The sequence below is a fragment of the Pteronotus mesoamericanus genome, unplaced genomic scaffold (assembly GCF_021234165.1).
Source record: "Pteronotus mesoamericanus isolate MK-2021 breed Mesoamerican mustached bat unplaced genomic scaffold, CSHL_Meso_final contig_68, whole genome shotgun sequence".
NCBI classification, from domain to species: Eukaryota; Metazoa; Chordata; class Mammalia; order Chiroptera; family Mormoopidae; genus Pteronotus; species Pteronotus mesoamericanus.
In genome coordinates this window covers 14,271,102-14,297,123 of record NW_026555234.1, presented here as the reverse complement: position 1 = coordinate 14,297,123, position 26,022 = coordinate 14,271,102, and the positions used below count along the sequence as shown (strand labels likewise).

The 26,022-nt window shown below is 45.4% G+C and overlaps 1 protein-coding gene across 3 annotated transcripts in view; it reads left to right on the top strand.

The window, feature by feature from the left end:
* CCDC149 (coiled-coil domain containing 149) overlaps positions 1-26,022 on the top strand; it is a 99,058-nt gene that overhangs the window by 44,728 nt on the left and 28,308 nt on the right. For all 3 annotated transcript variants that reach the window (XM_054582000.1, XM_054581998.1, XM_054581999.1), the window contains 5 exons: positions 5,457-5,564; positions 21,948-22,064; positions 22,888-23,060; positions 23,773-23,845; positions 25,259-25,343. In XM_054582000.1, the coding sequence (XP_054437975.1) occupies positions 5,457-5,564; positions 21,948-22,064; positions 22,888-23,060; positions 23,773-23,845; positions 25,259-25,343 (556 nt within the window). The remainder of the gene's footprint in view (positions 1-5,456; positions 5,565-21,947; positions 22,065-22,887; positions 23,061-23,772; positions 23,846-25,258; positions 25,344-26,022) is intronic.

The following is a 26,022-nucleotide window of genomic DNA, read 5'->3' as shown; positions in this document are numbered from 1 at the left end:
CTTCCCACTCGTATCCCGCAACCCCCTCGTCGCGCACCAGTGATGATGACTAGATCATTGAAAACAGGGGCCCTTGACAGTGGCTGTCATTGTCAAGTGTGAGGTATCATTTAAAAAAAAAATCTCCCGTCACTTTTTATACGTTTAAAAAATGTATCGCATCCAGAGTGCAGACTGTCCTGACACGTCTTGTGGCGTTTCTGAGGGAATTGGAACAGCGGCAGAGGCAAGCATTTAGGATGCAGTTGGGCTTGAAGAAAGGTGGGCCAGGCTGCCCTCGCCCCCTGGACGAATCCGCCTCAGTGAGGATTTCTGCCTAAAGGCGGAGGGCGGTCTGGGGTGAGGGGCACTCTGGCCTCTCAGCTCCCAGATCTCTGCCTCTACAACCACTGTCAGGGGTGCCAGTCTTCGTCTCTGCGTGGGGAGAATTTCCAGGGGCCTCCTTGTTTCTGCAGCAGGGGCTGGCCTTGGCAAAATGCGTCTGCAGGCATCCGTTGTGATTGGGGGTGAGCTCTCCCGCCACACAGGAAGGTCTGTCCGAATGGAGAGTTGTCATGTACTTTCATCCTCGGGTCTACGAGCTATATTTTCATCAAATCTCCCTTCCTTCCCTTCCCCATCCCAATTTTAATAGATCAATGTCTAGCCAAAAAGAGAGACTTAAGTATATATGGCTTCTACAATATATTCCATCATATTCAGCATTCCACCATAATCAGAGCTAAAATGTCAACCTTTACTGTCGGCCCTGGCTAGATCTGAATATTGAAAAGAGGCTTCTTTTTAAGCCTTTTCATGTTTTGCTCTTTATGCGCCCCCGCGCCCCAGAGATTTAGAGGAAATAATCTCTTCGGTTTTGTTTTCTTTCTCTGTGAAATCCTTCCCAGCGTCTGCCACCTTTTCCCTGACATTTCCTGTGCATAGTGCTGCCATTCTAAACCAACGGTCACAGAATCCTTCTCAATAACACAGAGACAAAATGCTCTGCATAGCTGATAAATTATAAGCAGGTGCCACATGTTTGCTTGATGGATTGTTATAGTGAATGTGTGTGAGTCACGGGGGTTATTTTTGGTCAAAGGAATTGTGTGAACTTTTCTCCTCTATTTTGAGTGCTTTGAAATGTACTAGTTTCCTTTCTCTTTTCCTTTTTTTTTTTTTTTGTTCTTTCAGGTGTTAAGGTGTTAGGCACTGTATCAGAATAGTCATTTTCTAGTTTTCAAAGTTATTGTTTCGGAGTTGAAGAGGTGGAAGGCCTGATGAATAGGAAAGAATTGTGTGTTGACAAGTAATCCAGCCCGTGAAATGTAAAAGAAAATTACAAGTCACTGCTTTAAAGCGGGACACCGCCCCGACCCCAGCCTACCCCAGGGGTCAATTTTAAAGCGGGTGTACATTTACTGTGAACTCATTTGGAAGCAGCGCGGTTCTGATTGACTGTTGTTTGCAGCTACTGTGGACATGCCTGGCTTTAGTTTGGTATATTTCTTTGTAGCCAGGCTGCAGAGTAAATAATGTTTGACAGTCACGTCACCAGGTCTCTGACCTGCTGTTTCCTAAAGCAGCCCTGTCCTCTGCTTTATGTATCACTGGAACCTTTGAGGTTTACACCGCGTGCCTGCCCCGCTCTATCTAATGTCTAAATACCAGGGAGCATCGCCAAGCTCAGAGCTGTTCAAAGGGAGGCCCAGGGACCAGCACCAGGTTACAAGCTGCTGTTTCTAGACAAGCTACGTGCAGAGAGTAAAAGTGTTCAGAAATTTCGAAATGCAATCTGACAACATGATTTTTGATTCTAACAGACACTGGGGTCTTGATGTCTTCTTAAATTCATTTTCCTAGTAATTGATTTTTATTGTGTTCTGCAAAAGTTCTGGTCTGTGATGGAAGAGAGGTAGAGAACTGGTCTCTCACTGCTGACAGATGGAGTTGTATTGATTTAGGTACTGCGATCATGTTGGCGAGTGAACTTCCACCCACCTGAGGGGCTCAAGCCATTATTGATTCAAAAAGGGAAGGCTAGGACATTGCAAATTTTTTGGTCTTGTTTGTCTTTATTAATAAGTTTTCATTGTTACTCTCATAAGCATTTCTTTCTGAGCATCTCTTCCGCAGGCTTCTGTGAAGGTGAATTTTTCCGTGTCTTGCAGATGGGGTACTGACATGCCCGACCATGTGCAGGCTGCCTCCGGCTCCTGGGAGGCTGCCTTCAGCCCCGGGCCCCTCTCCCGCTCCTCCCGGCCAGCCCCTTGGTCTGGGGGCCTGTCCCTCCCACTGTCGGAAGAGGATTTGCTTGCTGAGCTAATGTTTGGGGAATGTCCTGGATTTGTGGGGAGGAAAGGCAGAGGCTACCCACCGGTGCTAGTTTGCACTCTGTAGGGGAGGAGCCAGCAGAAAGGAATCAGGAACTGAATCACCTGTCTGTCCCTTCACTGCAGTCTCTGGGGTGAACTGCTCTCCAAGGTGGAAGGTTTTCCATAGGATGGGGGAGAGGGCGAGAGGGACGCCAGTAGCTGGAGCTGGAACATATCTTGCCCCCATCCCACCTCCCCACCCCACTGGGATTTCCACAGGTGCTCGCTCACTCTCTCTCCTTTTTCCAGTCTTGGTTTAGATGTGGCCTTCCAGGCTCTTTCCCCTGGCACACTCCATTTCCTTTGCCAGCTTCATTTTTCTCTATAGCACTAGTCATCCAACTACTGGGTTGTTATTTATTTTCTTATAATATAATGTAATGAATGTACTATCATCTGCTAAAGTGTAAGTTTAGAAGGACAAGGGGTGTTATCTGTATAGGCTCTGAAGGCTATAGCTTCAGAGTCTAAAACGGTGCCTGGTACATAGTAGGTGCTCAATAAAGATTTGTTGTATAAAGGAATAGATGAGTAAGGAACAGTGAAGAGGCAGGGTCACAAAGCATCCATCTGTGTCCAAGGAAGCATTTGGGCACGTCACCCAATGGCTCCCTGCATGGTTGGGCTGGGGCAAGTGGAAGGGTGCAATCAAGGGGAGGCGACCGGCCTTTAACCAGAGCCTCTGTATGCCAAGGACTGGGGTAGGGGTCCTGTGTTAATTACTCAATTTCAGTATCAAATCTCCCCATGAAGTATGTATGGTGATTCCATTTTACAGATGAGGAATGTCAAGAGGTTAAGAAACTCACCCAAGGTCACCTAACCCAGTAAGTGGCGAAACTGGGATCCAACTTCATCTTTCTGATTCCATAGAGAGAAATTTCCAAAAATACTTGCTAACCGTGCATCTTGTTTCTTTTCTTTCCTCCCTGCAAAATGGGAGTTAATTTTCCTCATCCTTCACCAAATTTTTATCTGCTGAGAACAGAATCTGGGAAAATTGGAATGCAACTATTACAGGATAATGAGCTTTGCAAATACGGGGTAGAAAAATTAGATCAGATTAGAGTAATGTTCACAAATAAGTGAGTAGAAATCAGGGCCTGGTTAAACCCAGTCAGCAGGGATGAGTAGGCTTTTTCAGGAAAGACTTCAAGCTGGGTACTGGTTTCAGTATTGGTCGTTGTTATTATTCCAGGTCCCGGCCTGGGCCGAGATCACAACTTCCAGGCCCAGCATATTGTCTCTCATTTAAAAAAAAATATTTATGGAGTATCTACTAAGTGCTTGAGGTAGGTCAGTAGAGAAAACAAAGTTCCTTGCCCTTCATGTAACATCTACTTTAGCGGGGAGAAGGAGACAGGAAATAAGTAGTAAGCAACAAGCCATAAAGTAAACTACGTGGTATGTAAAAAAGATGACAAGTGCTATGGAAAAAAGAAAAAAGAGTGTTGGGGAAGGGGCTTGGGTGGAGGTGAGGAGGTTGCAGTATTAGATGAAGTGGTTTAGGAAGACCATGAACTTTGAACAAAGGCCTGAAAAAGGTGAGGGTGTGAGCCAAGAGGTATTCTGGAGGGAGGGCATTCCAGTGAGAGAAAACAGATAATAGCACCAAGCTGGGATCATGCCTGGCATGTATGGAGGGCAGCAAAGAGCTTGGTGGGAAGCTCAGTTGGGTGGGGGATACCTTGAGGGTGGAGGCATTAGATACCCCGCTAGATGGGAAATGGGAGATGAGATAAAGTAAGGGGTCAAGGATGAGCCCAGGTTTCATTTTTATATTCTTTAGCCTTTATTCTTTTTTTAGTACCTAACAGAACTGAGTGTTCCCCAAAGTAGTAGCACTGCAGCCTTTGGAGATTTAGCTACTCCAGTTACACTAGTGTGCTAATGGCTCTGGATCTGCAGTTCTCCAGCTACACCATGAAGGGACTCTACAAGATAATCTTTAAAATCCCTGCGTGATGATGTCTGAATGATTCCTTTCCAGGAGTCATATTCTGATTGCTTGCTTCCTTCCCTCCTTCCTCCGTCATTTACTCGTCATGAGTCTTTACAACATTTGCTGGAACTCAGGCTCCCTGGAGCTGAGGAAGCAGAGAACAGAATCTCTACCTTTCTATAGCTTGCCATCTTCTTGCTCATGTTAGATAAGAACAGCATAAGCAAGGTGAGAATTGGAGCTAGTGAAACAGCTAGCGAAATACAAGTAGTACCTCAGAACAGGAAGCCATGTGAGGCCCCGCGGAATGGCGAGTTACAGGTTTGATGGAGGAAAGTGTGGCCTTGGGGGGGCGGCGAGCAATTCCAGATTCGGGGAATCTGAAGAAGGGGTGGGAACATGGGAAAAGGTGCTGTGTGTCATGGGGAAAGGGCAGGGATGGTAAGAGATGAAGCAGGGTTGAGAGGGGAGACTGGCTCTTGGACAACCTCCTGCAAGGGCTGGAGGGATCTGGGTCGGAGCTGGATGCAAATCTTAAGAAGGGATGGCATCAGAAAGATGGATGGGCATGTGACCATGCTGGCTGTTTTGGATGAGGAGGTAGGAATTCCAGCCCAGGAAACCGTTGAGTTATCCCTGGATCCTGATTTCTGAGACTGTGGCGCATCTCTTGTGTCTCCTCTGGCTGCTTCCTTTTGTGATCAAAATTCTGGGCCTTGAGGTAGCAAAGGAAAGTTTATGAAACGAGATCTCATTTGAAGGGGAAAAAACCATCTAAACAAGGAAATGAAACTTTTCCTATATGGTTGGCCCAAATTTTAGAATTAAACTCTAGGCTACTTGCAAGATTTTTAGTGTAGGGCACTTAAATTCTTTTTCAAAAAGTCAAATACAAACAACATTTTTATTACTTGTCCGTGAGCCATTCTGGAAACAAAGAGCATCCCCAAACTGAGGTTCATGGCCAACTTCATTTCCTCCATGCAGTTGTCGTGGCATGATTTGCACACTTGCTACATTCATGTATGCATTTGTTTACTCTAATGGGCTTTGTGTGGTTCAGCTGGGCTTGGACGCCAGCCTCTATAAGCCTAATAAAGTCCTCCATTTATCCACTCCTCCGTTTCTGATTGTATTTTATAATGTGTTGATATTTCCAGGCTAATCTTGCACAACTATTGAGGGATTCTCAGGACCGAAATAAACAACTGGGAGAAGAAATTAAGGAACTTCAGCAAAGGCTTGGAGAAGTCCAGGGTGACAATAAGGTACGGTGAATATTTAAAGGAGAAAAGTCCTGGCTGAATGGTTGTGTGCCAGAGGTTTATATAGAGTACATCAGAAGAAAGTAATGCAGCACTTGCTGAAAAATTTGTTATAGGTTTTTACATTTGCAATGAAAAATTCACAGATGGGCATTTCTTTATGACACTCCCTTTGTGTGTGCGCGCACATGTATGTGTGTGTTTCTAGATTGCTCTAAAATATCGTCACAACTCATGGTAAAGTTTCATTATGATCAGCTTGGTGGTGAATAACATTGTGGTTGAGGGCAAAATAAAACCCAAATGTTATACTTTCCCCCTTCCATACAAATAATGATTTGTGGCTTAGATGATTTGGAATTACTCATATTTGGTTTTGAATTTTAAGTAGTCATCCTACTAATTATACTCACATAACCAATTTATTTTATTGCTAAATTTGGCAATTTGTATGGAACATTGCTCAAAATCCACTGTTTGGTATTAATCAAATTCCCCTGTTGGCAACGTTAATTATAAAATATGAACTCATAAACCAAACTAAATGTATGCATTCTCTCAGCTGAAGCTACAAACAAAAGTACAATTGAGAAAAGGACGAACTACTGAAGTTTAATTCTGTCCCCACAAATAATTTCCCATTTTGCCAAGAGAGATGTATTTCCAATTCCCCGCCAGAGGCAGCTTTCTCAGCGGAGATGACCAGTGACGTTTAACTCAAGGAAACTACTGGGTTGGGAGGATGTCCTTTCACGGAAGTGCTTCTTAAACATGACCAAATTCCTTGACAAATTGTGGTGATGGTCGTAGTTTCTGGGAGTTGTCAGTTATTAGAAGGCGCCATTCTGAAAGATGTCCATTCTTAAAAAAAATGCATGGAAGTGTCTGGTTACCCAAGAACTCTTCCATAACAAAAGAGCAGAGAGGATTTTGAGTGTACAGCATGCTATCCTGAGAGTCTCCATTTGTGGGAAGTCTTTCTTATAAGCAGACTTCTCCACCTAATCTGCCTCCAAAATTTTTTTATACCTCTTAGATTTAACATACATTTGAAAGATTAGGCTCTACTATTTCTAGTCATGAAATAGGAGGTGGGAAAGGATGCCTAAGGAAGGTTCTAACTAACGTAGGACAAGCTAGTCAGGCCTCTGGTGTGGTTTTATGCCTTATTAAAAGGACATAAGCTCTGTAACTAACCTATGTGTTTGGTCAATCATTAAAGGCCAGACCTTAGTCACTTCCTCAGATGATAACAGCAGGGCAAGGTTTTCTAGAGAATAAAATGAAGTGCAGTAGTTTCCTTTAAACCCATAAAAATATGACAGGAATTTTGGAGACATTATAAACCCACAAAATACTGAAATATTTTATAATGTGGTTTCTATGGTTCTTGACTGACTGATATTTTTTTCTTCTTTGCTTTTTTTTTTTTTTTTTTTTAAGCTACCCCCGACCTCCAGCTTTCCTAAATACACCTCATGCCTTGGTCACTTTTAATTATATCAACTTTTAGGCATGAGATATTTTAGGAATTGACATGAACTGATATTTCAAGGAAGGAGAGGGAGGGTGTGTGCACACATGAGTGTGTGTGAGTGTGCGTGCGTGAGCCTGCGTGTGTCTAATAGTAAGCGCCAGTCTGGGGCTTTTCTTGCATTGACACAGTCTGAACTTCATGGTTTGCTTGTGCTCTGGGTCTTTATTCCAGTAGCTGGACACATTCATCAAACTTTGTTTCCTCACTCAAGGTTTAGAATTTAGTGACTCAAATTCACTGCCTGTGAAGTAATTCACCTGCCACAATGGATAGCGAGGATGTTATAATGCTCCACAGATCCCGTATCTCAAGTGTCCAGCCTCTCCCCCTCACAAAGGACCAACCGCAGTGAGCCCCAGTGATTTCATTTATTCTCATTTGTGCCTAAAGTTATAGGGCTGGCTTCTTGCCAGCCCCCTGTGAGTCATGGTCATCCTTCCCCTTACCCTCACCCCAACCATCAACGTTAAGACCAGGTTATTTATTTGATAAGGACACCAGACATTTTGAGAAACTCAGAGGCCCCTGTTCAAAGGTGGCTGTGTCTGAGGGTTGGGAAATGGGTGAACCCTTCATTGTTATTATTTTTAGTTACCATGTCTCTCGCTGCTCCAACCTTCCTATGGCCCCCTGAATCCAATCCCACCTTCTTGCTGTGGCGTGCCAGGCCGTCCATTATTTGGCCCCTACTGACTTCTCCAGCCACACCTCTAACCACTAGTCTCCTCCTACGTCAGCCCTGCAGCACCAGTTTAGCCCCTTTGCTAAACTGAACTACCATATGCCTCAGGGTCTTTGCACCTGTGGTTTGCTCTGTCTGGTACACTCTTCCCTGTCTCCTGCAAACTGCTGCTCAGCGTTCAGGTCATAGGTCAAGTGCAGCCTTCGCTCCCTTTTAGAGGCAGGTCCTGTGCTTGCCCACAGTGCCCTGCTCCCTCCCTTCTGCTTGCACTTGTATGCCCCCTCCCCGCGCCCCCCCGCCCCGCCCTCCAAGGGTAAGCTCTTGGCAGGCCAGATTCCTGACTGGTATGCTACTGTATACCTAGGTATACCGAGGGATTAACATTCTTAGTTCTTGGTGAGTAAACATTATTTGATAAATCCTTGGGAAGGAATGGAATAAATGAATGAGTGAATGAATACAATAAATGAATAAAGGGAATGAAAAGAAAAGCCAAAGTGTTCAAAAACATTAAAAAAAAAGAATACAAGAAAATTAGTGGACTCCCTGCCATTCTGGTTGTTATCAGTAACTCTCTGCATGGGGCGAGGAGTTCTTTAGAAATTTGGAGAAAGGAGCTAGAAAAGCAAACCCATTTCATCCGAGAAAAAAATAAGTCAAACTAAGCCAGACTCAAGGTGCGAGACCTTGGAAAGTGCCCGTGGAGAAAGCAAAGAGTTTGATGTCTTGGCAGCCACCGGGTAAGGTCCTGTTCATTGACCAGCTGAATAGCTGAAGCCTGTTAAATTCCAGAAAACTTAATTGCTCTTGTTGGACTCCTAATTCCCCACTTTCCAAACAGAGGGGCTGATGGCATCATTTTATGAGCGACCGTTAAAGTGGAAGATTTTTATCTTCAAGTTGCCATTTTAACTGATGACCCTTATCCATATTTGGGGAGCCCAGCTTCTTGATGTTAAGTACATTTAAGAAACAAGGTGATAGGAAATTACTTGCCTTGGATATTTTAAGGTAGACTAATTTTTCCATTTGTTCAGCTAGAGCCTTGTAACCCTATGTGCCATAAAGCATTTTCAAGCAGCCTCTTGAAAGATTTGTTGCCACCCTGGCTTGCAAACAGTTTAGCACTCAGGTGGGGTTGGGGGGTGGCTTCTGTGACAGCGTGGGGGGTCCAGTGATCAAACACCACCTGCCATCTCTCTGAACAGTGCCCAAGAATTTTCCGGGGCTCCCAGATGGACATACCTCCCCCAATCCGAACCCGATGAAAGGGGTGCAAAAGGAAATTTTTAACTAGACACCCTCCCCTGCCTTGATAATTAGAGTTCTGAAAGATGAACGAGGCCTTTGGGGTTAGAAGGACACACACCTCCACAAATCACCCTGGGAAAAGGGCTCTCATTGTGTCTGTCTCTAAGGAATAAGAACCAACTAATTATGTGGAAAGACTCAGACCATGCTGAGCCTCAGGCCTGAAAAGCAGCCCACTGGGAGAAGCTGCCCCGCTTCCTGCCCCAGAGGTCTGCCTTCCTCCTCTTCTGGGCATTCCGAGTGGATTCAGGGGAAGGGAACCAGGAGGAAGAAGAGGGTTCCTAGAATTTAAGGATTAGTAAGAGTCAATCAGCAAAACTAGTAGAGCACGTTTGAGTCACAAATATCCAAAGGTGAGCTGGTGGACCAGCTGGGTCTCCGAACAAGGAAGCCTAGCAGGTACCGCTTTGCTAATTTCCATGATGTAAATTGCTGATGTCACGACAAGTATCAGGCTACCAAAGTGAAGTCACTGAACTTTGGAGTTGTAAAGACTGGCACTCCAGGAAGAGCCAGCTCCAGCCTGCCACTGCCGAGTTACGTAGTGTCGTACAGCAGGTCTTTGAAAAATATTGTTTTGTCTGACGTCATTTTATTATAAGATTGATGAGAAAAAAATAGATTCCTGGCTGGGGCCACTGGCTGTGTGGAGTTTGCTTGTTTTCACCATGTCTGTGTGGGTTTTCTCTGGACTGCAGTTTCCTCCCACATCCTAAAGATGTGGCACGGGAGAGTCTACATTGTCACAATCTGAGTGGGTGTGGGTGTGTGATGCATCCTGAGCTGGACGGGCCTCCTGTCCAGGTGGTCCCATGGGGCACCCTGAGCTGCCAAGACAGGCACCGGCTACCGCAACCCTCTACTGGAATCAGTAGGCTGGAAAATAATTATCTTCACTTGTTTCTATTAATCTTCCTTAATTATATATACAGTTTGCATTTATTTTAATATTTAATACTCTAAGTGGGGTCTTTAATGAGAAATTTGGTGATACTTTTGTGACCAGAAATAGGCTGTAGGAACTTAACTTATGTTTGTATCAATTAGCCTACGATATTTGTTTCACTGTATGTCATTTTGCTTAAAGTCAGTCTCCAAGAACCTATTGACGATGTTCAGTGAGGACGTACTGTATAGTCTAATAGGTCCATCTTTGGAAATTTTGGGACCCAGGTTTATATTCTAGCGGTGCCAGTTACTGTATGTTTGGCCTTGGGCAAGTCGATATTGTCTTCAGGCCTCAGTTTCCTCATCTGTGAAAAGGGACTAGTAATACCTCTGATGGAATCGTTGTCAGATTACATCATTTATTCATCAACACATACTTGGGGACTTGTTATGTGTTGATTAATGTTTTGAGATTGAAGGAAACATCGAGGAATAAAAAGGACAAGGTACTCATTCTCACAGAGCTTATGTTCTGGTTGGGAAGACAGACAGTAAGAAAATAAAAGAGATAAATAAGATCATTAGATAGTGGTTAGTGTTGGGGAAAAAAGGAAGCAGGAAAATGAGATTTAATGATTTTGTGTGTGTGCACACAATATTAAGTGTTTGTAATGTGTCTTGCCTGGTGCCCAGTAAGCACTCCATCAAGGGTAAATGTTGCTGCTGTGTTTAGCAGGACATGGGCTGTACATCCCAGAATCCTCTTGTAGAAGACTTCTACCAGTGGACTGGGTATGCACCTCCCCACAGGGACAGAGACTGGCATGAGAAGCTGGGCATGTGACCCCCCAAACTCAGCCCCCCTCATCACTACTCCAGACTTTGCCAGCACCCAGCCTCATTGCCTCGATGCAGAGTTCCCGGAAGCTTCTTTGCGTTTTATGTGCCCCTTATGGAAAGAGCACCTGATAGATATGCCAGGAGCTGCAACTCATGTTCCTGTGGAGACAGCCAGCAGCTGATTTTCTTGTCCATTTGCTCTTGCTTTTCTTCATTGTGTGGAGTATGGCTCTTTAGTGCAGAAGAACAATACTGTAGTGCAAGGCATTCAAAATCAAGAAGGTTCAGGTGGACAACCGCTCCGAACAGTGTCATGGGCCCCTGCTGGCCAGTTAAATGTAGCTGTTTGTGACATAGCATAAACACCAGGCTTTGCCCTTAATAATGAGCTTTCTGTTACACCAGCTGACACCTCTCAGTACCTCTGTTTTATCTGGTGTTGGCATCATAAAACAATAGAACCCTTCTGTGACTGTACCTCTATTTGACGTGGGACTTTTGGACAGATTCAGCGAGCGAACCAATTAAGTCAAAGCCACGAGCCAAGAAAGACAGACCAGTGAGCATGCAGGTGATTAATTAAAATATACTTTGTTTAAAATTTTGAAAAAGAGCTCAGCTGTGGATGTTTGTAATGGTCTAGGATGCGGCATCAGAGAGCTCTTTGCAAATGGTTCCTCTTCATGCTTTAAAGAAGCACAGAGGTGTCCTAGCCTGCAGGAACCCAAATGAAGAGGTTGTGCTAATGAAAAGCTCTCACCTTGGGCATTAGAGAAATTAATTACCAAAAATTGAAATGAGTGATAAGGGTCATTCACTCACTCCAGCCCCATCATATCTTACTCTAACTGGGATCTTGACTGTGAACCACAGGTAACGCTCAGCTAGTTCAGCAAGCAGCCAGACTGGTTCAGCATTCCCTAATGTTTCATTGGCAAATGAATTAGATGCACTTGGTCTCAGAGACCATATCCGAGCCTGTCCTGGCTTATGTGAGCTTGTAGCCTGGATGGCCCATGCGACCGAAACAGCATGGTTTGGGACTTTAATCCCATAGACCATGTGTTGTAATTACACTGCTTAGTAGAGAACTGGTTGTGAAAGATACCTCTGCCCAAGATGTACTTTATAGTGCACCGTGTCCAAACTATGCTCAAGTACAACAGAATTGAAGCAGCTTTAAAACTGTCTGGTGGGGCACTACTGTGGCTCTGGGAGTAGCCTGTGCTGAATTATTTGAAGGCTGTTCAGGGGGCTCCCTAGTTGTGTGATCTGGTGTCAGTTGCTTGACTTCTCTGTGCCTCAGTTGCTCTCATCTGTACAGTGGAGATAATAGCAGTTCTTGCCTTTATGGAGGGTGGCTCAATTCATACCAACACATCTTCATTGAGAACCTGACTACATGTTCCGGGGACAGGACGGTAATCAGTGAGTGCCTGCTTTCCTGCGGCTTCCATTCCGGGGGGGACAGATGGATGGGAAGCACATACATATTTATTTATTAAACAAATGAAAATATCATATTTCAGAGCTTGTGAGGTGCACAGGTTTTCACATTTGAACACCTGACATAGGCAATGGTATCATGTAGTTATGATTGGCACTTTCTATTCTTGTTAGAGGTGCATAGTGGTGGCCCTTAAAGTGATAGAGATTTATGCTTGATGAAATGCAGTGGTTCCTCCTTATTTGCAGCTTTGCTTTCCCCAGTTTCAGTTACCCTGGTCAACTTTGGTCCAAAAATATTAAAAGGGAAATTCCAGAAGTTAGCAATGAACAGATGTTACATTAAGGGTGGTTCTGAGTATTGTGATGGAATCTTGAGTCATCCCGCTCCATCCAGCCTGGGACATGACTCATCCCCTTGTCCAGTGTCCCTGCACCGCATACACGCCTCACCCTTTGGTCACTTAGTAGCTGTCTTGTTATAGGTCACCCTCCGTAAGGCTCAGCTCACCCTTATTTTACTTAATAATGGCCTCAAATGACAAGAGTGGCGATGCTGGCAATTTGGATATGCCAAAAAGAAGCCATAAAATGCTTCCTCACAGTGAAAAGGTCTGTGTGTACAGGAAAAAGCATAGTATATATGGGCTTTGGCACTCTCTGCAGGTTCAGGGGTCCACCAGCGCTCTTGGGACATATTGCCCTCACATAAGGGGGCACTACTATATGACATCATATGTCAGAAGGTGCTAAGTGCTAAATAAAAAACATGGAATATGTAGAACGCAGCCTGGGCTGAATGGGGGACACTGTGTTGGGTGGTCAGGGAAGGGGTATCTATTCATGTGCCCGTTGCCCAGAGCTCTGGAGGAAGGGTGAGGGGAGGCAGCCAAATAACCCAGGGGTGAGGGGAAGAGACCCCTCAGGCAGAGCAAGCTGGGGTGATAAAGGCCTAGCTTAGGCCCAGTGAGCCTTTCATGAAGATTCAATAGGAGAAGTTATACAAAGCGCAGAGCACGCTTCATGGTGGAGCACTGTGCAATGTTGTTGTCCTGGAGAGAGGCAGCGTGGCAGAAACTCCAGCCCCCTAGGATGCCAGGGTTCCACACCTGGCCCTGCCATGTATATACAAGGTCTGACGTGGGCAAGTTACATTATGTCTCTGTGTCTCAGTTTCTAATCTGAAAATGAGGGTGGTAACAGCCCCTTATAGGGTGCTTGCAGGACTTGCGTGGGCCTGGCGGGTAGGCAGCTCTGTACGCATGTGTGCTCACAGTGCTAAGACTGAAGGCTCGGGCGAGGGCTGCTCCCGAGCTCTGCCCGGGCCTGGGGCATGGAGACCTGCTTCAGAGCCCTGTGCCAGCCCCTCGGGGGTTCTTGCCTGTGAAGAGCTGAGGACAGTGTCTGCCTCCTGGAGTTGTGGGAAGCATCAAATGAGCGGCTTCCTAATTTAAGAAGCTCTTGAGGACTCCCTGTGGCGAGCCAGACACTGCTGTGGGGGCCGGGCTAGCTCAGTACAGACGGCAGGCAAGGTGGCTGCCACTGCGGAGCCGGCAGTGGGGAGGGCATGGGCAGGGCCCCGCGGTCATGCCTGTATGTACAAAGGGGACAGTGGGGCAGGGCGGTGGGAGGGAGAGTGGCCTGGAGGCTGAACACCTTCAGTGATGGTGTCCAAGGAAGACTTCTCAGAGGAGGTGACATTGAACCTGAGACCCAAAGGTGACAAAAGAAGTATGTTTTGGACCAAAGTGGGGGCAGGCTATTCCAAGGGCAGAGGCAGTGCAGGAGTCCAGAGGCAGGCGGGAGCGTGTGTATTTGAGCCAGGGTGGCTGGAGAACTGAGAGCAAGGGAGAGGGTCTGAAATGAGGCGAGGGGGTGGACGGGGAGCAGCAGCTCATCAGCCTCCTAAGGGCTATGGCACTTACTCCGGTGCAGTAAGGAGCCACTGGAAGTATCATGTGAAGGAAACGTCTAGTATGTTGTTTGGCCCAAGATGGGTGCTCATGAACCAGGACACCTTGATACACACTGATGAGTGGCACACAATGGTCTCCAGAACCTTGGGAGAATGAAAATGAAAACTGCTGCGTTTGTTTTTGTTTCTTTCTTTTTAAGTGGCAAATGCTTTGGTTTGTCTGGACTAGAAATTTGGGCTCTGGTATATACAGCAGAGTTGCCCACTTGGGGCCTTTTTAAGCTCTCGTGTTCAATTTTATCGAGGGTATTTCTAAGTATCAGGGGGCAATTGGAGAGGATGTGGAGAAAACCAACAGGAAAAGTAAAGAAAAGATTGTCAGGGCCTTGTTTATCAAGTTGCCCAGCCCAGTACTATGCCAGACAAATGTTTGATAAGTGCCTGTTGGGCTGACCTCGTCCTAGGTGCGCTATTTGCCTCAGCACACAAGGGTTCGGGGTGAGGAAGGGCTAGCATCTGCATCCTATTAACAGTCCTTTCCTTTGATCCTCCCAGTAACCCCTGGCAAATAGAGTCACTTTATAAGAACTGTAACATACCAACTGTGGCTGGGGATTTCACTTTTAAAGCTCTGCATCAACAGCATGGTTACATCAACAGTCAGCATTACATCAACAGTGGTCCTTGCGCTATGTCAGTGATTTTCAACCTTTTTCCTCTCATGGCATACATAGACTGTTTACTAAAATTCTGAGGCACACCAAATAATGTATTTTGCTGAACTGACAAAAAAAATAGGTATAATTTTGATTCATTCACTCTGGATGTCTATTGTTGTGTTGGCTGTTGTCATTTTTTTAATTTGACATTCTAAGGCAAAAGAGGTCAGTGCCCCTGACTAAATAGTCAGGTATTGCATGTTTTAAAAATTCTGTGGCACGCCCTTTGAAGCTCGCTGCATTATATCTTCACACTCTGAGGATGGAGGCCGTGGAGTTGGCTTTGTGCTGTGTAGAGGCTGGGCAGCTATACACAGCTGTCCTATCTGCAAGGTAGCTTTTATCCTCACTATAGACTGAATGTGTCCCCACAAGATTCCTATGTTGAAACCTACTTTCCAGTGCGGTGGTATTGGATGTGGGGCCTTTGGGAGGTGATTAGGTATTGACAGCAGGGCTCTCAGGAATGGGATTAGTGCTTTCATCAAGGAGACCCCAGTGAGCTCTTTTGCCCTCTCCACCACTGAGAAAACAGCCATCCATGAACCAGGAAGCAGGCTCTCACCAGGCACTGAATCAGCTGGCACCTTGATCTTGGACTTCCCAGGCTCCAGACCTATGTGAAATAAGTGTCTGTTGTTTGTAAGCTACCCAGTCTATGGTATTCTGTTATAGCAGCCTGAATGGACTAAGACAATTACCATGTAAAAACAAACAAACAAAACCAGGCCCAGCGAGGTGAGATGGCTGCCAAAGACACAGGACGAGATTTAGCAGAAGCAGGGTCTGAACACCTGGAGAATAGCAGCAGCTCCTGCCCCTGGCTGCCTCTCAGTGTCTGGGGTAGGGGCAGAGGGGCGGGTGAAATGGATTCAAGCAATGGAAACAAGACGAGAGAGAGGATGGTGAAGGGTGTGAGGGATGGAGCCTGAGAAGAGATCAGGGAAGGACCCAGGCGCCCTGAGGAGGACCAGACGCTGAGCAGGGCACTGGCAGAGGCATTGGACTCAGTGGGCAGGGTTGGGGGGGGCGGCGCCAAAGAGCCGTTCACCCCCATCGTTTCCCAGGCGAGTCCCTCAAGCCACAGCCCAGCTGCAGCTGCGCCTCATCCATAAGCTGACGACTCACGCCCATAATTCATTCATAAACGTTTATTTCCGTCTAAGTCGCCAAATGAATGCATGCACTGATGGCAGTGCGTGCACCTCGTAGGACGTTGATCCGCTTCAAGGGCTGGCACAGGGAGGCTGGCCGTGCGGCGCGGACGCCATGTTTGCGGGAATCAAGTCCCCTGAGCAGCTGCTGCCTCGCTGTTTCCGGGAGGGGAAATCGGCGTCCTTGCCTGCGGTGCGCAGATAAGCCTGGCCTGGGAGCTCTGCCTTCTCCCGCTGTGGGTCTGTGTCGGGGAGCTCACGTGGAGGGTGACAATGACCATCTTCGTTACAATAATCATGATGGCAGCTAACGTTTATTGCACGCATTTCACATTCCAGTGGCTATGCGAAGCAGCGCGGAGAATTCCGATCTTCTCTCACGTAGGATTAGGTCCTGAAGTCAGCATAGAAGAGGCAGAAACTTGTGTCTAGTCAAAATTCCCCTTGAGGGACCTTAAAATTGTCCATAAAGTTCAGGGCATGTGGTCATGGGTACACCTGAGCGGAGGCATTGTGTGTAAGTATAAACTAGGATTTTGCCCACCTCCCAGCAAGGGTGGGGAAAGCTGCCCAATTTTTTCAATTTCTTTTTCTCTCTCAGTCTCTCCTCTCCATCTCTCTCTTAGTCCTCTTCTGTGCCCATCTTTTTTTCCCAAACACATATAATTTGAATGCTCTAAGTTAAGTGGGCATTTAGTGCTACTCCACTCTTTCTCACCTGACAGTAAAAAAACTACGCTATGGCTGTTGTATTTTTACAGTGAAGGATACTAAGGCTCAGAGACATTAAGGGACTGCGGAGCCAGGACGTGAGTCCCCGAGCAGGGGGACTCCAGAGCCTATGAGCTGTCAGCAGGGAAGGCAGGAGCCTCTCCCTGGGTGCTGCTGTCCCCACTGCGGTGGCTACTGCGGTGGCTTCTGCGTTGGCCTCCTCCGGCCCCTTCAGCTGATTGCACTTGAGCGTCAGACCTGACTAATGATCCAGCTCTTACCAACTTGGGCCTCACTTTTAAAAATAAGTGTTTCAGCCAGTCTAGCCCTGAGATTTAATAGCCGATATTGTATGCACATTAAACACCAAATGATTGTTAACATATTTATTGAAGCTTAACAGGCATCCAGTATATAAAAGATGACTCTCTTATATGGCTGTCAGACCTCAATAAACATATTTAATAATTAATTGACATTAAGCAAACATAATTGTGTAATTCTAAATTAAGTGCTCAGTGAAGCGTATTGTGAATAGAAAACCACAGTGGTGTTTTATTACTTAAAGTTCAGGCTGTCAGTCTGGCTTTTCATGTATCAAGAAAAGAGCCCACTTTGAAAGCCATGTTGCTGACCTCCTTTTGCCTCAGACCACAAAAGGCAGAAGCCTACCTGCTCCTAGGCCCTTTGATTGGAGAAAAAAAAAATTTACTTGCTTAGCTGTTTGTCTTTCTGTATATTCACCTGGGGTTCTGCAAGTCCTGAGCCAGGCGATTGTGTAATGTGAAAGAATTTTCACATGTCAGCTTTGAGTTGAATTAATTAGTGCTGCCATAAATTCCACCCCCACCCCCGCCATGCCCAATACAGTTGCTTCTCGTCATTTACTGTGGTTATATTCTCTAACGTTGCTGTAAACACTGAATTAGCGAATACTGAACTCTGAGCTCCTAGGGGAAATACAGGATTAGGTCTGTCAACCCTGAGAAAGAAGACACCTACCAAGAAGGGCTCCTGTGGCTAACCGGGCTCAAATTTAAAAGCAGAGGCTAGCAGCCATTTGTCAACAGGGGCTTCTCACACAAGCCACACCTGAGGGAGAACCCGGCATTAAACCGTCTGCCTCAGGGCTGAACCACCTGCCTGCACAGTGTTCCTGCCCTCTGAGCCAGTCCTTATAAAGGAGCTCCTGGAATCCTATTTCAACCAACAGAACTGAAGTTTTCCCTGTCTCATGGGAGCTGTGCAAGTATATTCCATAAACATCTTCACTGACCAAACAGAGGGTGCTTTTTGGACCAAACTGTGAAGATTTGGAGTCCTCATTTGCATGAGGATAGACCAGGGTGGGGGACTTCTGTCTACCTGTCAGCTCCCCTCTGGCTCAGGGAGAGAGAGCACTTTCTCACAGCCCTGCTGTGTCACAGTTGAGCTGTTTGCAGTGCATGAAGTTTCCGTCTTCACCACACCCCGAATTTGGGATTCCTTTGGCATTGAATTGGTGCCAGCATTGATTGACAGGTTCCTGTGAGCCTCTGGTCACAACATTTTGTCAATGTCAGTGCATGACTTTGTTTTATGTGTGTTTTGTTCCATTTAAAGTCACATCGTTAAACGTATATTGTTGATTCATTAACATTGAACTCACAGCCAATAGCACTGTAATTCACTCTTCTTTTAAAATCATGTTTATCCCATTACAGTTGTCTCAGTTTTTCCCTCTTTGCCCTCCTCCACCCATTCCACCCTGTCCCCCGTAATTCACTCTCGAATGATGCTCATCTGACACACGTATTCCCTCCGAAAGACCCCTCACAGCCTTCCTGCACTTAGAAGCACCAGACAGCACTTTAGCATTATTCACAGGGGCCATTTTAAACAACAAAACACCAAAAAAAAAACCCCACAAAAATGTGGGAAAAATGTGGCCCTAAATAGACCATGGAAGGACACTTGTGTAGGGAGCTAAACAAGAGGCAGAGCGTTGCCCGGTTCGACCACAGCTGGGGCCAGGCTGATGGACAATTCACATTTTTTTGCAACTTCTGTGCTTGTTCGCCCATGTTCATGCATGCTTTGAAAGTGCCACGGGTGCTGATTTTGAGATTACATATAAATTTGTGCACATTTGAAAATACAGAATCCTGGAGTAATATAGCTTGACTGTAATCAGATTCCATAAAGCACAGCTGTTTGTATACATCCCTCCGCCAGGTCTTTGTACAATATAAGGCATTCTGCTGCCTGGAACATTGTCTGCCCAATCCCAGTGCTGCTTTGGCACATAGTAGGTGCACAATAAATATGCGTCCAAGTCCAATGAGTAGTTTTTAAGTAAGGACCCCAAGCCGATGTCATTTGAAATTCTCTTTACTTTTCTCCAGTCATTATTTCCTTTTAGTTTGCTATTATTTCAGGCCTGTTAATAGTCTACCTTGGCTTTTAACTTTCCTTTTTCATGTCCATGAGTTCTTCCTTTTTCTTCTTTTTTGCTCAATCCCTCTACTCTCCCCAACCCGCTCCCTGCCCGCAAGCTGTCAGCTTGTTCTCCATCTATGATTTTGTCTCTATTTTGCTTGTTGGTTCAGTTTTTTCATATAATTCCACATATGAATGAAGTCACATAATATTTGTCTTTCTCTGACTGGCTTATTTCCCTTAGCATAACATTCTCCAGGTCCATCCATGCTGTCACAAGGGGTAAATTTTCTTCATTTTTATAGCTGAGGGTATTCCATTGTATAAATGTACCGTAACTGTTTTATCCACTCATCTGCTGATGGGCACTAGGGCTACTTCCAAATCTTGGCGATTGTAAATAACACTGCAATGAACATAGCGGGTGCATATATTCTTTCAAATTAGTGTTTCGGGTTTCTTCAGATAAATTCCCAGAAGTGGAATCGCTGGGTCATAGGCAGTTTCATTTTTAATGTTTTGAGGGACCACCGTACTGCTTTCCACTGTGGCTGCACCAGTCTGCATTCCCACCAACAATGGATGAGGATTAAAATTCTGTCTATCTCTCACCTGCCCCGAAATCCTTCAGAGACCTGAAAATAAAGCCATGCTCTCTACTGGCGATGAATCCCTTAAAATTCATTGGAAGGGACAAAGAAGCATACCCCAAGCAGGCACTGTGGGCTGGGTCGGATCTGTGTGGCAGGCCGAAACTGTCCCCAGGATCTCATCCGTGTGTGACTCCCATCCACACACACCGTACGGGGAGGCAGGGTATGCAGGCTTACAACCTCTTTAGAAGACGCATCTGGGAGCAGTCCTGTAACTTTACAAAGCCACTCTAATGGCAATGTTCTTGGCACTAATGGGCACATAAGGGATCCTCTAGGGCCAGTGGTTCTCCCTGGGGTCTCACGCAGTCCCCCCTGTGGCCCTACTTGAAGGTTTGAGAAGCTTGGCCCTGCAGTCTGGGGAAGCAATGAATTCTGTGGGGATCCCTTGGACAATTGCATTTCTGAGGACTGGAATTTTATCCCTACGGATTTAAGAACATATAAATATACATATGTTATGAAAGTCATGCATACTTATTTTAAAAGCTAGAAAATTACAAGTGTTGACAACAACGTGGAGAAAAGGAAACATTCGTGGACCGCTGGTGGGAATGCAGATTGGTGCAGCCACTGTGGGAAACAGTGTGGAGGTTCAAAACACTAAAAATGGAACTGCCTTTTGACTCAGTAATCCCATTTCTGGGTATATATTTGGAGAAAGCTGAACCACTGATTTGAAAGAATATATGCCCCGCTATGTTCATTGCAATATTATTCACAATAGCCAAGATATGGAAGCAACCCACGTACCCATTCAACAGATGAGTGGATCAAACAGCAGCAGTACATTTATACAATGGAATACTACTTAGCCATAAAAAAGAACGAAGTATTACCATTTGTGATAGTATGGACCTAGAGGGTTATTACGGTAACTGAAATAGTCAGTCAGAGAAAGACAGATGCCATAAGATTTCATTTATATGTGGAATCTAAAGAAAAATATAAATGAACAAACAAAACAGACTAATTGATACATAGAACAGACTGATAGTTGCAAAAGGGGAGAGAGGTTGAGGGACTGGATGAAGAGGTGAGGGATATGAGAAGTAGAGGTTGGCAGTTACAAAATAGCCTTTGGGACGTAAAGTTCAGCACAGGGAATACAGCCAATAGCACTGTAATAACTCTGTATGGTGCCAGAAGGGTGCTGGAAATACCGGGGTTGGGGGAACACTTGGTAAAGTATATGATTGTCTAACCACTATGCTGTGCACCTGAAACTAATACAAAATAACATTGACTGTAAACTGTAATTGAAAAATTGAAAAATTAAAAATAACAAAGAAAAGAACAGGTCGCATACCTAGTCCCATCATTACCTAAGCATATGCATTTTAGTATTTTGGCATAATTGGTAATTTTTTTCTTTTGCGCATGGGTTCTCAGTATAATTTTAGTCACACTGCATATAAAAGTCGGTATTATGCTTTTTTTCCTCCACTTAACATGACATTCTAAACACATCTGTGGGATTGCATAGTTCACATCATCCTTATTTTAAGCAGCTACAAACTGGCCCATTGATTGATTGCATCATAGTTTGCCAGCAATTCCGCTATTGTTAGACTTTCTAGCTTCTTCACTCTTTCTATAAATAACAGTGTAATCTACTTTTCTTTTTTCCCTAAAGATAGTCCCTGTCTGGGATTATTCTTAGCCCAGATTGTCAGGAGTTACTGGATCATTAGGCCGGGACACTTTTAAGGCTCTCAATGGTATAGCCTTATTGCTAGGAGTGTGGCAGCATGCCCATCTCTCAGCATGTGTTATCATTTTTTTAAATTTTTTCCAAGTTTAAAGAAACGCAGAGTAGTTTTCCTCACTGTGGCCCTTCTACACAGGACATCCACTTTCAGATGCCCAGGCCTTACTTAAACTGTGTATGCAAGCACGCATGTGTATGTGCGCATGCACATGGGTACAGAATACGATATATTAAAGACTCATGATATTGGCAAGAAATGTCTTTGTCTTGTGCTTTTCCCCAGCATTTCTTGAAAATATTTCAAAACTTTCTGCCTAGTATGCTTGGGTTTTGTTTTGTTTTTTTAATCTATTCTCTCCGCACCTCACCACCCCCCCCCCCCCCCGCCATGGAAAATGCAGCTCCTGAGGATGACAATTGCGAAACAGAGGCTTGGAGATGAAGAAATCGGAGTACGGCACTTTGCAGCCCACGAGCGTGAAGACTTGGTTCAGCAGCTGGAGAGAGCAAAGGAACAGGTTATTGCTAACATCTGTGAGCGGAGGATGGGTTTGCACAGCTGGACACAACCCAGAGCAGAGTGGGCTGAGTCCCGGCTGCCCGGTGGGTGCAGGGTGTCTGGGATGCGAGGAAGAGGAGGAAGGAGGGTGAAAGCTGGAGGCTTTCCCTTCCTTGCTCCTCCCCTGTGTTCCCAAGCCACCTCTGTGTCTCTGGCTTCCAGCAGGTCTGCTGCTGCTTTTGGTGCCATTGTTCTGAACACAACAAGAAACTGCCCCCTTAGCCAGGATAGACAAGGAGAGAACAAAAAGTGACAAACTGGCCTTAATTTGCAAGTTTCCGCTCAAATAGCTGAGCAGTGCTTTATAGGCAAAATCTCAACGGGTACAGAGTCCTAGTTAGGGAACAGCTAAGAGAGCCCAGACTTCGCTTTCCTTCTCTTGCTAATTGGTTTTGAAGAGCAGAACAGGATTTCTGGGTCTAGAGTGGATTGAAAAAGCATGTGTTTGTAAGCTACTGGCTGCTGTTCCCATATGTCGGGATCTGCCCTCTCCCAGCCTTTGACGTTAGAGCATGACGCCATTGGTTAGGGATCGGTTCTGTTTTTCCAAGCTGGTACTCCCCTCCCACCTTAGATATATTTAGTAAGTGGCTGGCAGGACGTCATCCCCTTCCCTTTAGCTTTGCTCGTATCCCAGTTAGTGGCTCTTACAGTTTTATAGCATGCGGGTGGCATTAATAAGCTCTCTAAAAGTCAGCCAACCACACAGGAGGCTCCATCTCTGGCCATAAAGCTGGTTATCTGAAGAACATCTTGAGTAAGGGCGCTTCCTTTGGTTTCAGATTGAGTCTCTGGAGCATGACCTGCAGGCCTCTGTGGATGAGCTTCAGGATGTGAAAGAAGAGCGGTCTTCCTACCAGGACAAAGTGGAGAGGCTCAACCAGGAGCTAAACCACATCCTGGGCGGCCATGAGAACCGCATCATTGATGTGGACGCACTGTGCATGGAGAACAGGCAGGTGGCCAGGCCCGGGTCTGCGATCCATCGGGGAGATTGCTGCTCTGCCACAGGCCTGCAGCCTGGGAGTTATCTGCAGCCCTGTTCACGTCTGACAACATTGCCTTACAGTGAAAGGAAAGTCACAACCCCCAAAGCAATGATATTAATGTCACATATTAGCCATAAAAGTCAGAAAAGGAGTGCCACATGCCTACATGTGTACGCCTCTCTCCCTTTCCCCACTTGGGCAAGAGGGTAGGGGACCAGTAAAAGCTGCTTGTTATTGCTATCAAGGAGAGAGAAAAGGATAAGAAAATAAATTGAGAAATTCCCATAGCTGTTTCTTTTCCCCGAGGCAAATTTCAGTGTGTGTATGTGTCTAACTTAATGTTATGTCTGGTGTCGCCTCTTCCTGCCTTCCTTCCCAGTGGAATCATCTTAATGAGAATTATGTGAAAACCATGTTGATACCCCTTAGGGAATCTCTGCAGAGGGCTCATCTGAAGTGTGGTTTTTGTGATTTGGGCATATTTGACCTTGATCGCATTCATTTAAGAAGAGGTCACAAAGATACACTTTTCTCCCCCTCCCTTCGGTAAGGGGAAGGCATTATAGGTAAAAGATGGCTCTTCAGACATGTGCTTTTCTTTCTCTCTCCTCTCCTATTTGAGTGTGTGTTTTTTATTTTGTCCCCAAACACTTTCTAGTTGTCTTTTTCTCCCCCCAGGTACCTTCAGGAGAGATTAAAGCAACTTCATGAAGAGGTCAACCTCCTGAAATCTAACATTGCCAAATACAAGGTAGCAGAACCGTGACGATGATGGTGATGATTCACTCTCGTGCCTCTAAATGTCATCCTACTTTAATTCCCTTTTATGTGCCAAAGATATTTTCGTGCCTGCCTGCCCTCCCAGAGAGAGGCCCGTAAGAGCTTTAACTGAGGTAACCCGTGAGAATTAAACCCTAAACAACAAACACAACAAAACAGCTTTTGCAAGGGCTCCTTCTCTTGCTGTTATCAGGACAGGGCACACGGAGACCCCCCAGGATCTTGACAGAGTCATCTCACAGCCTCAGTCCATACGGCATTAGGCTTCTTACTGACTTTTCTATAAAACGTTCTGTCATCAGATACTATTTGTCTCATCACCATCCGTAAGAAAACAGTTTCGGAGCGATGAAGAAACAAAGCTTAGGAAATCACAATCCAGACCATAATGTTCACATCTCCCTGAAAGGACAGAATGTCTAAATTCTCCCCACTGTTATTTCCTCTCATTCCAGCACCATTAGTTTGATAATATCTATTTCTGCAGATGTTACTTGTGTTATAATTAGAAAAATCTCCTGGGTGTCTCTGCTTTGAAAATAGATTGATTTCTCTTCCTGAGGGTGAAGTTTTCTAGCAGTCTAGATGCTTGAGGGAGCCTTCTCATTTTCCTGGCTTTTGACGTGGGCTTTTTTTTTTCTCTCAGAAATCTCCACGCTATTCCTCCTTTCTGTCTGTGGGGCCACACTTTAGTTTATACCAGTCTATATATACACATGCAGCCAAAGAAGGCAGCTTTTAAAGATGTATAATTAATACATAATTAAAAAATATGCACATGCGCATTCATTTAAGGACGTTAATTCAGTTCTTCTATGGGCCAAGCACTGGCTGTATAGTACATATCAATTTTAATGTAAGCGTTTCTTCTAAGAATGGCATTTAAGGGCTCATGTGCACTTCCCTTTCTTATGTCCATGGCAGATATCACCTATCGATGGTGGCTCTTTCTCCGATCCAGCCATAGAATCCTTCCAAATACCACTAATGACTGCTGGGCATGGGTACATGAAAGATAATCTGTTCTCCCTCTCACGTCTGTTTGAAAGGGGTTTTCATAGTCAGTGACTTTACACATTAGACTGAGTTCCTGCTTCAGATTCGGTAACTTGACAAATATGCATTGGGTGCCTTTCATACTTAGGAGACAGTAGTTGCTGTCATTCTGCCAGGCACCAATTTTTTTTAAAAACTCTTTACCAGGTCCATACAAATGCTAGCCCTTTGGCAGGGACTCAGAATTTGAACAGGGGGGCCAGCATTTAGAGTTTGCCAAGGGTTCTTGTATGCTGAATTGAGAGGATGCAGCTAACCGTAACTGGGTATTTGTCCATTATTGGCTTTTCTGACAGAGGTTTTTATTTTTCTCCCCATGCTCCTTTAGAATGCTCTCGAGAGACGGAAAAACTCAAAAGGCCAGGGTAAATCCAACAGCAGTGCTCTGACTGGAGTCCTCTCTGCCAAGCAAGGTACGGTGCGTTATCTGGGAAGGGCCACTTAGCATCACAGAATGCTAGAGCTGCCAGTGCCCAGCCCGTTTGCGGCCTGGGGACCGAGCTGATCCATAGAAATGTCCACCTGCCTCAGAATTCCCTGGATGGCTTGTCAGAACACAGACTCCTGGGCCCCCCACCCAGAGTTTCTGATTTAGTAGGTCTGGTGTGGGCCCTGAGAATAGGCATTTCTAAAAAGCTCCCAGATGATGCTGATGGTGGTTTGAGGGCCCCGCCTTAAGAACCTCTCCCTTAGAGGTTTTTGTAATAACTGGCCCTTGTTTGTGTCCCTTCCCCTGCACTGTGCTCTCCTTTCAAGAATGTTGTCCTTTCTCTGATCACCAGTTTAGTGTCTCCAGGTACATGTTTCAGCCTCCTTGAATTTCCCTTTTTCCTGGCTTCTTTGATCAGAATAGAAGTCTCATAGCTGCTGAAAACATTTCATCATGGAACATGTGCCTTTTTCAAAGAAGCTTTTATCGATTGCAATTTTGTTCCCCCTCCTTGTCAATTCCGATGAAAAATAATGATCTTCCAGGAACAGTCCAGGGGAATAAATAGCAGGGAGCTTGCTTCTGACACTTACTATTTGGGAATTCAGTGGTAAATGTCAGCCTCAGGTTGAACACGCTCGACAAGCCCACTCTTGGGTGGT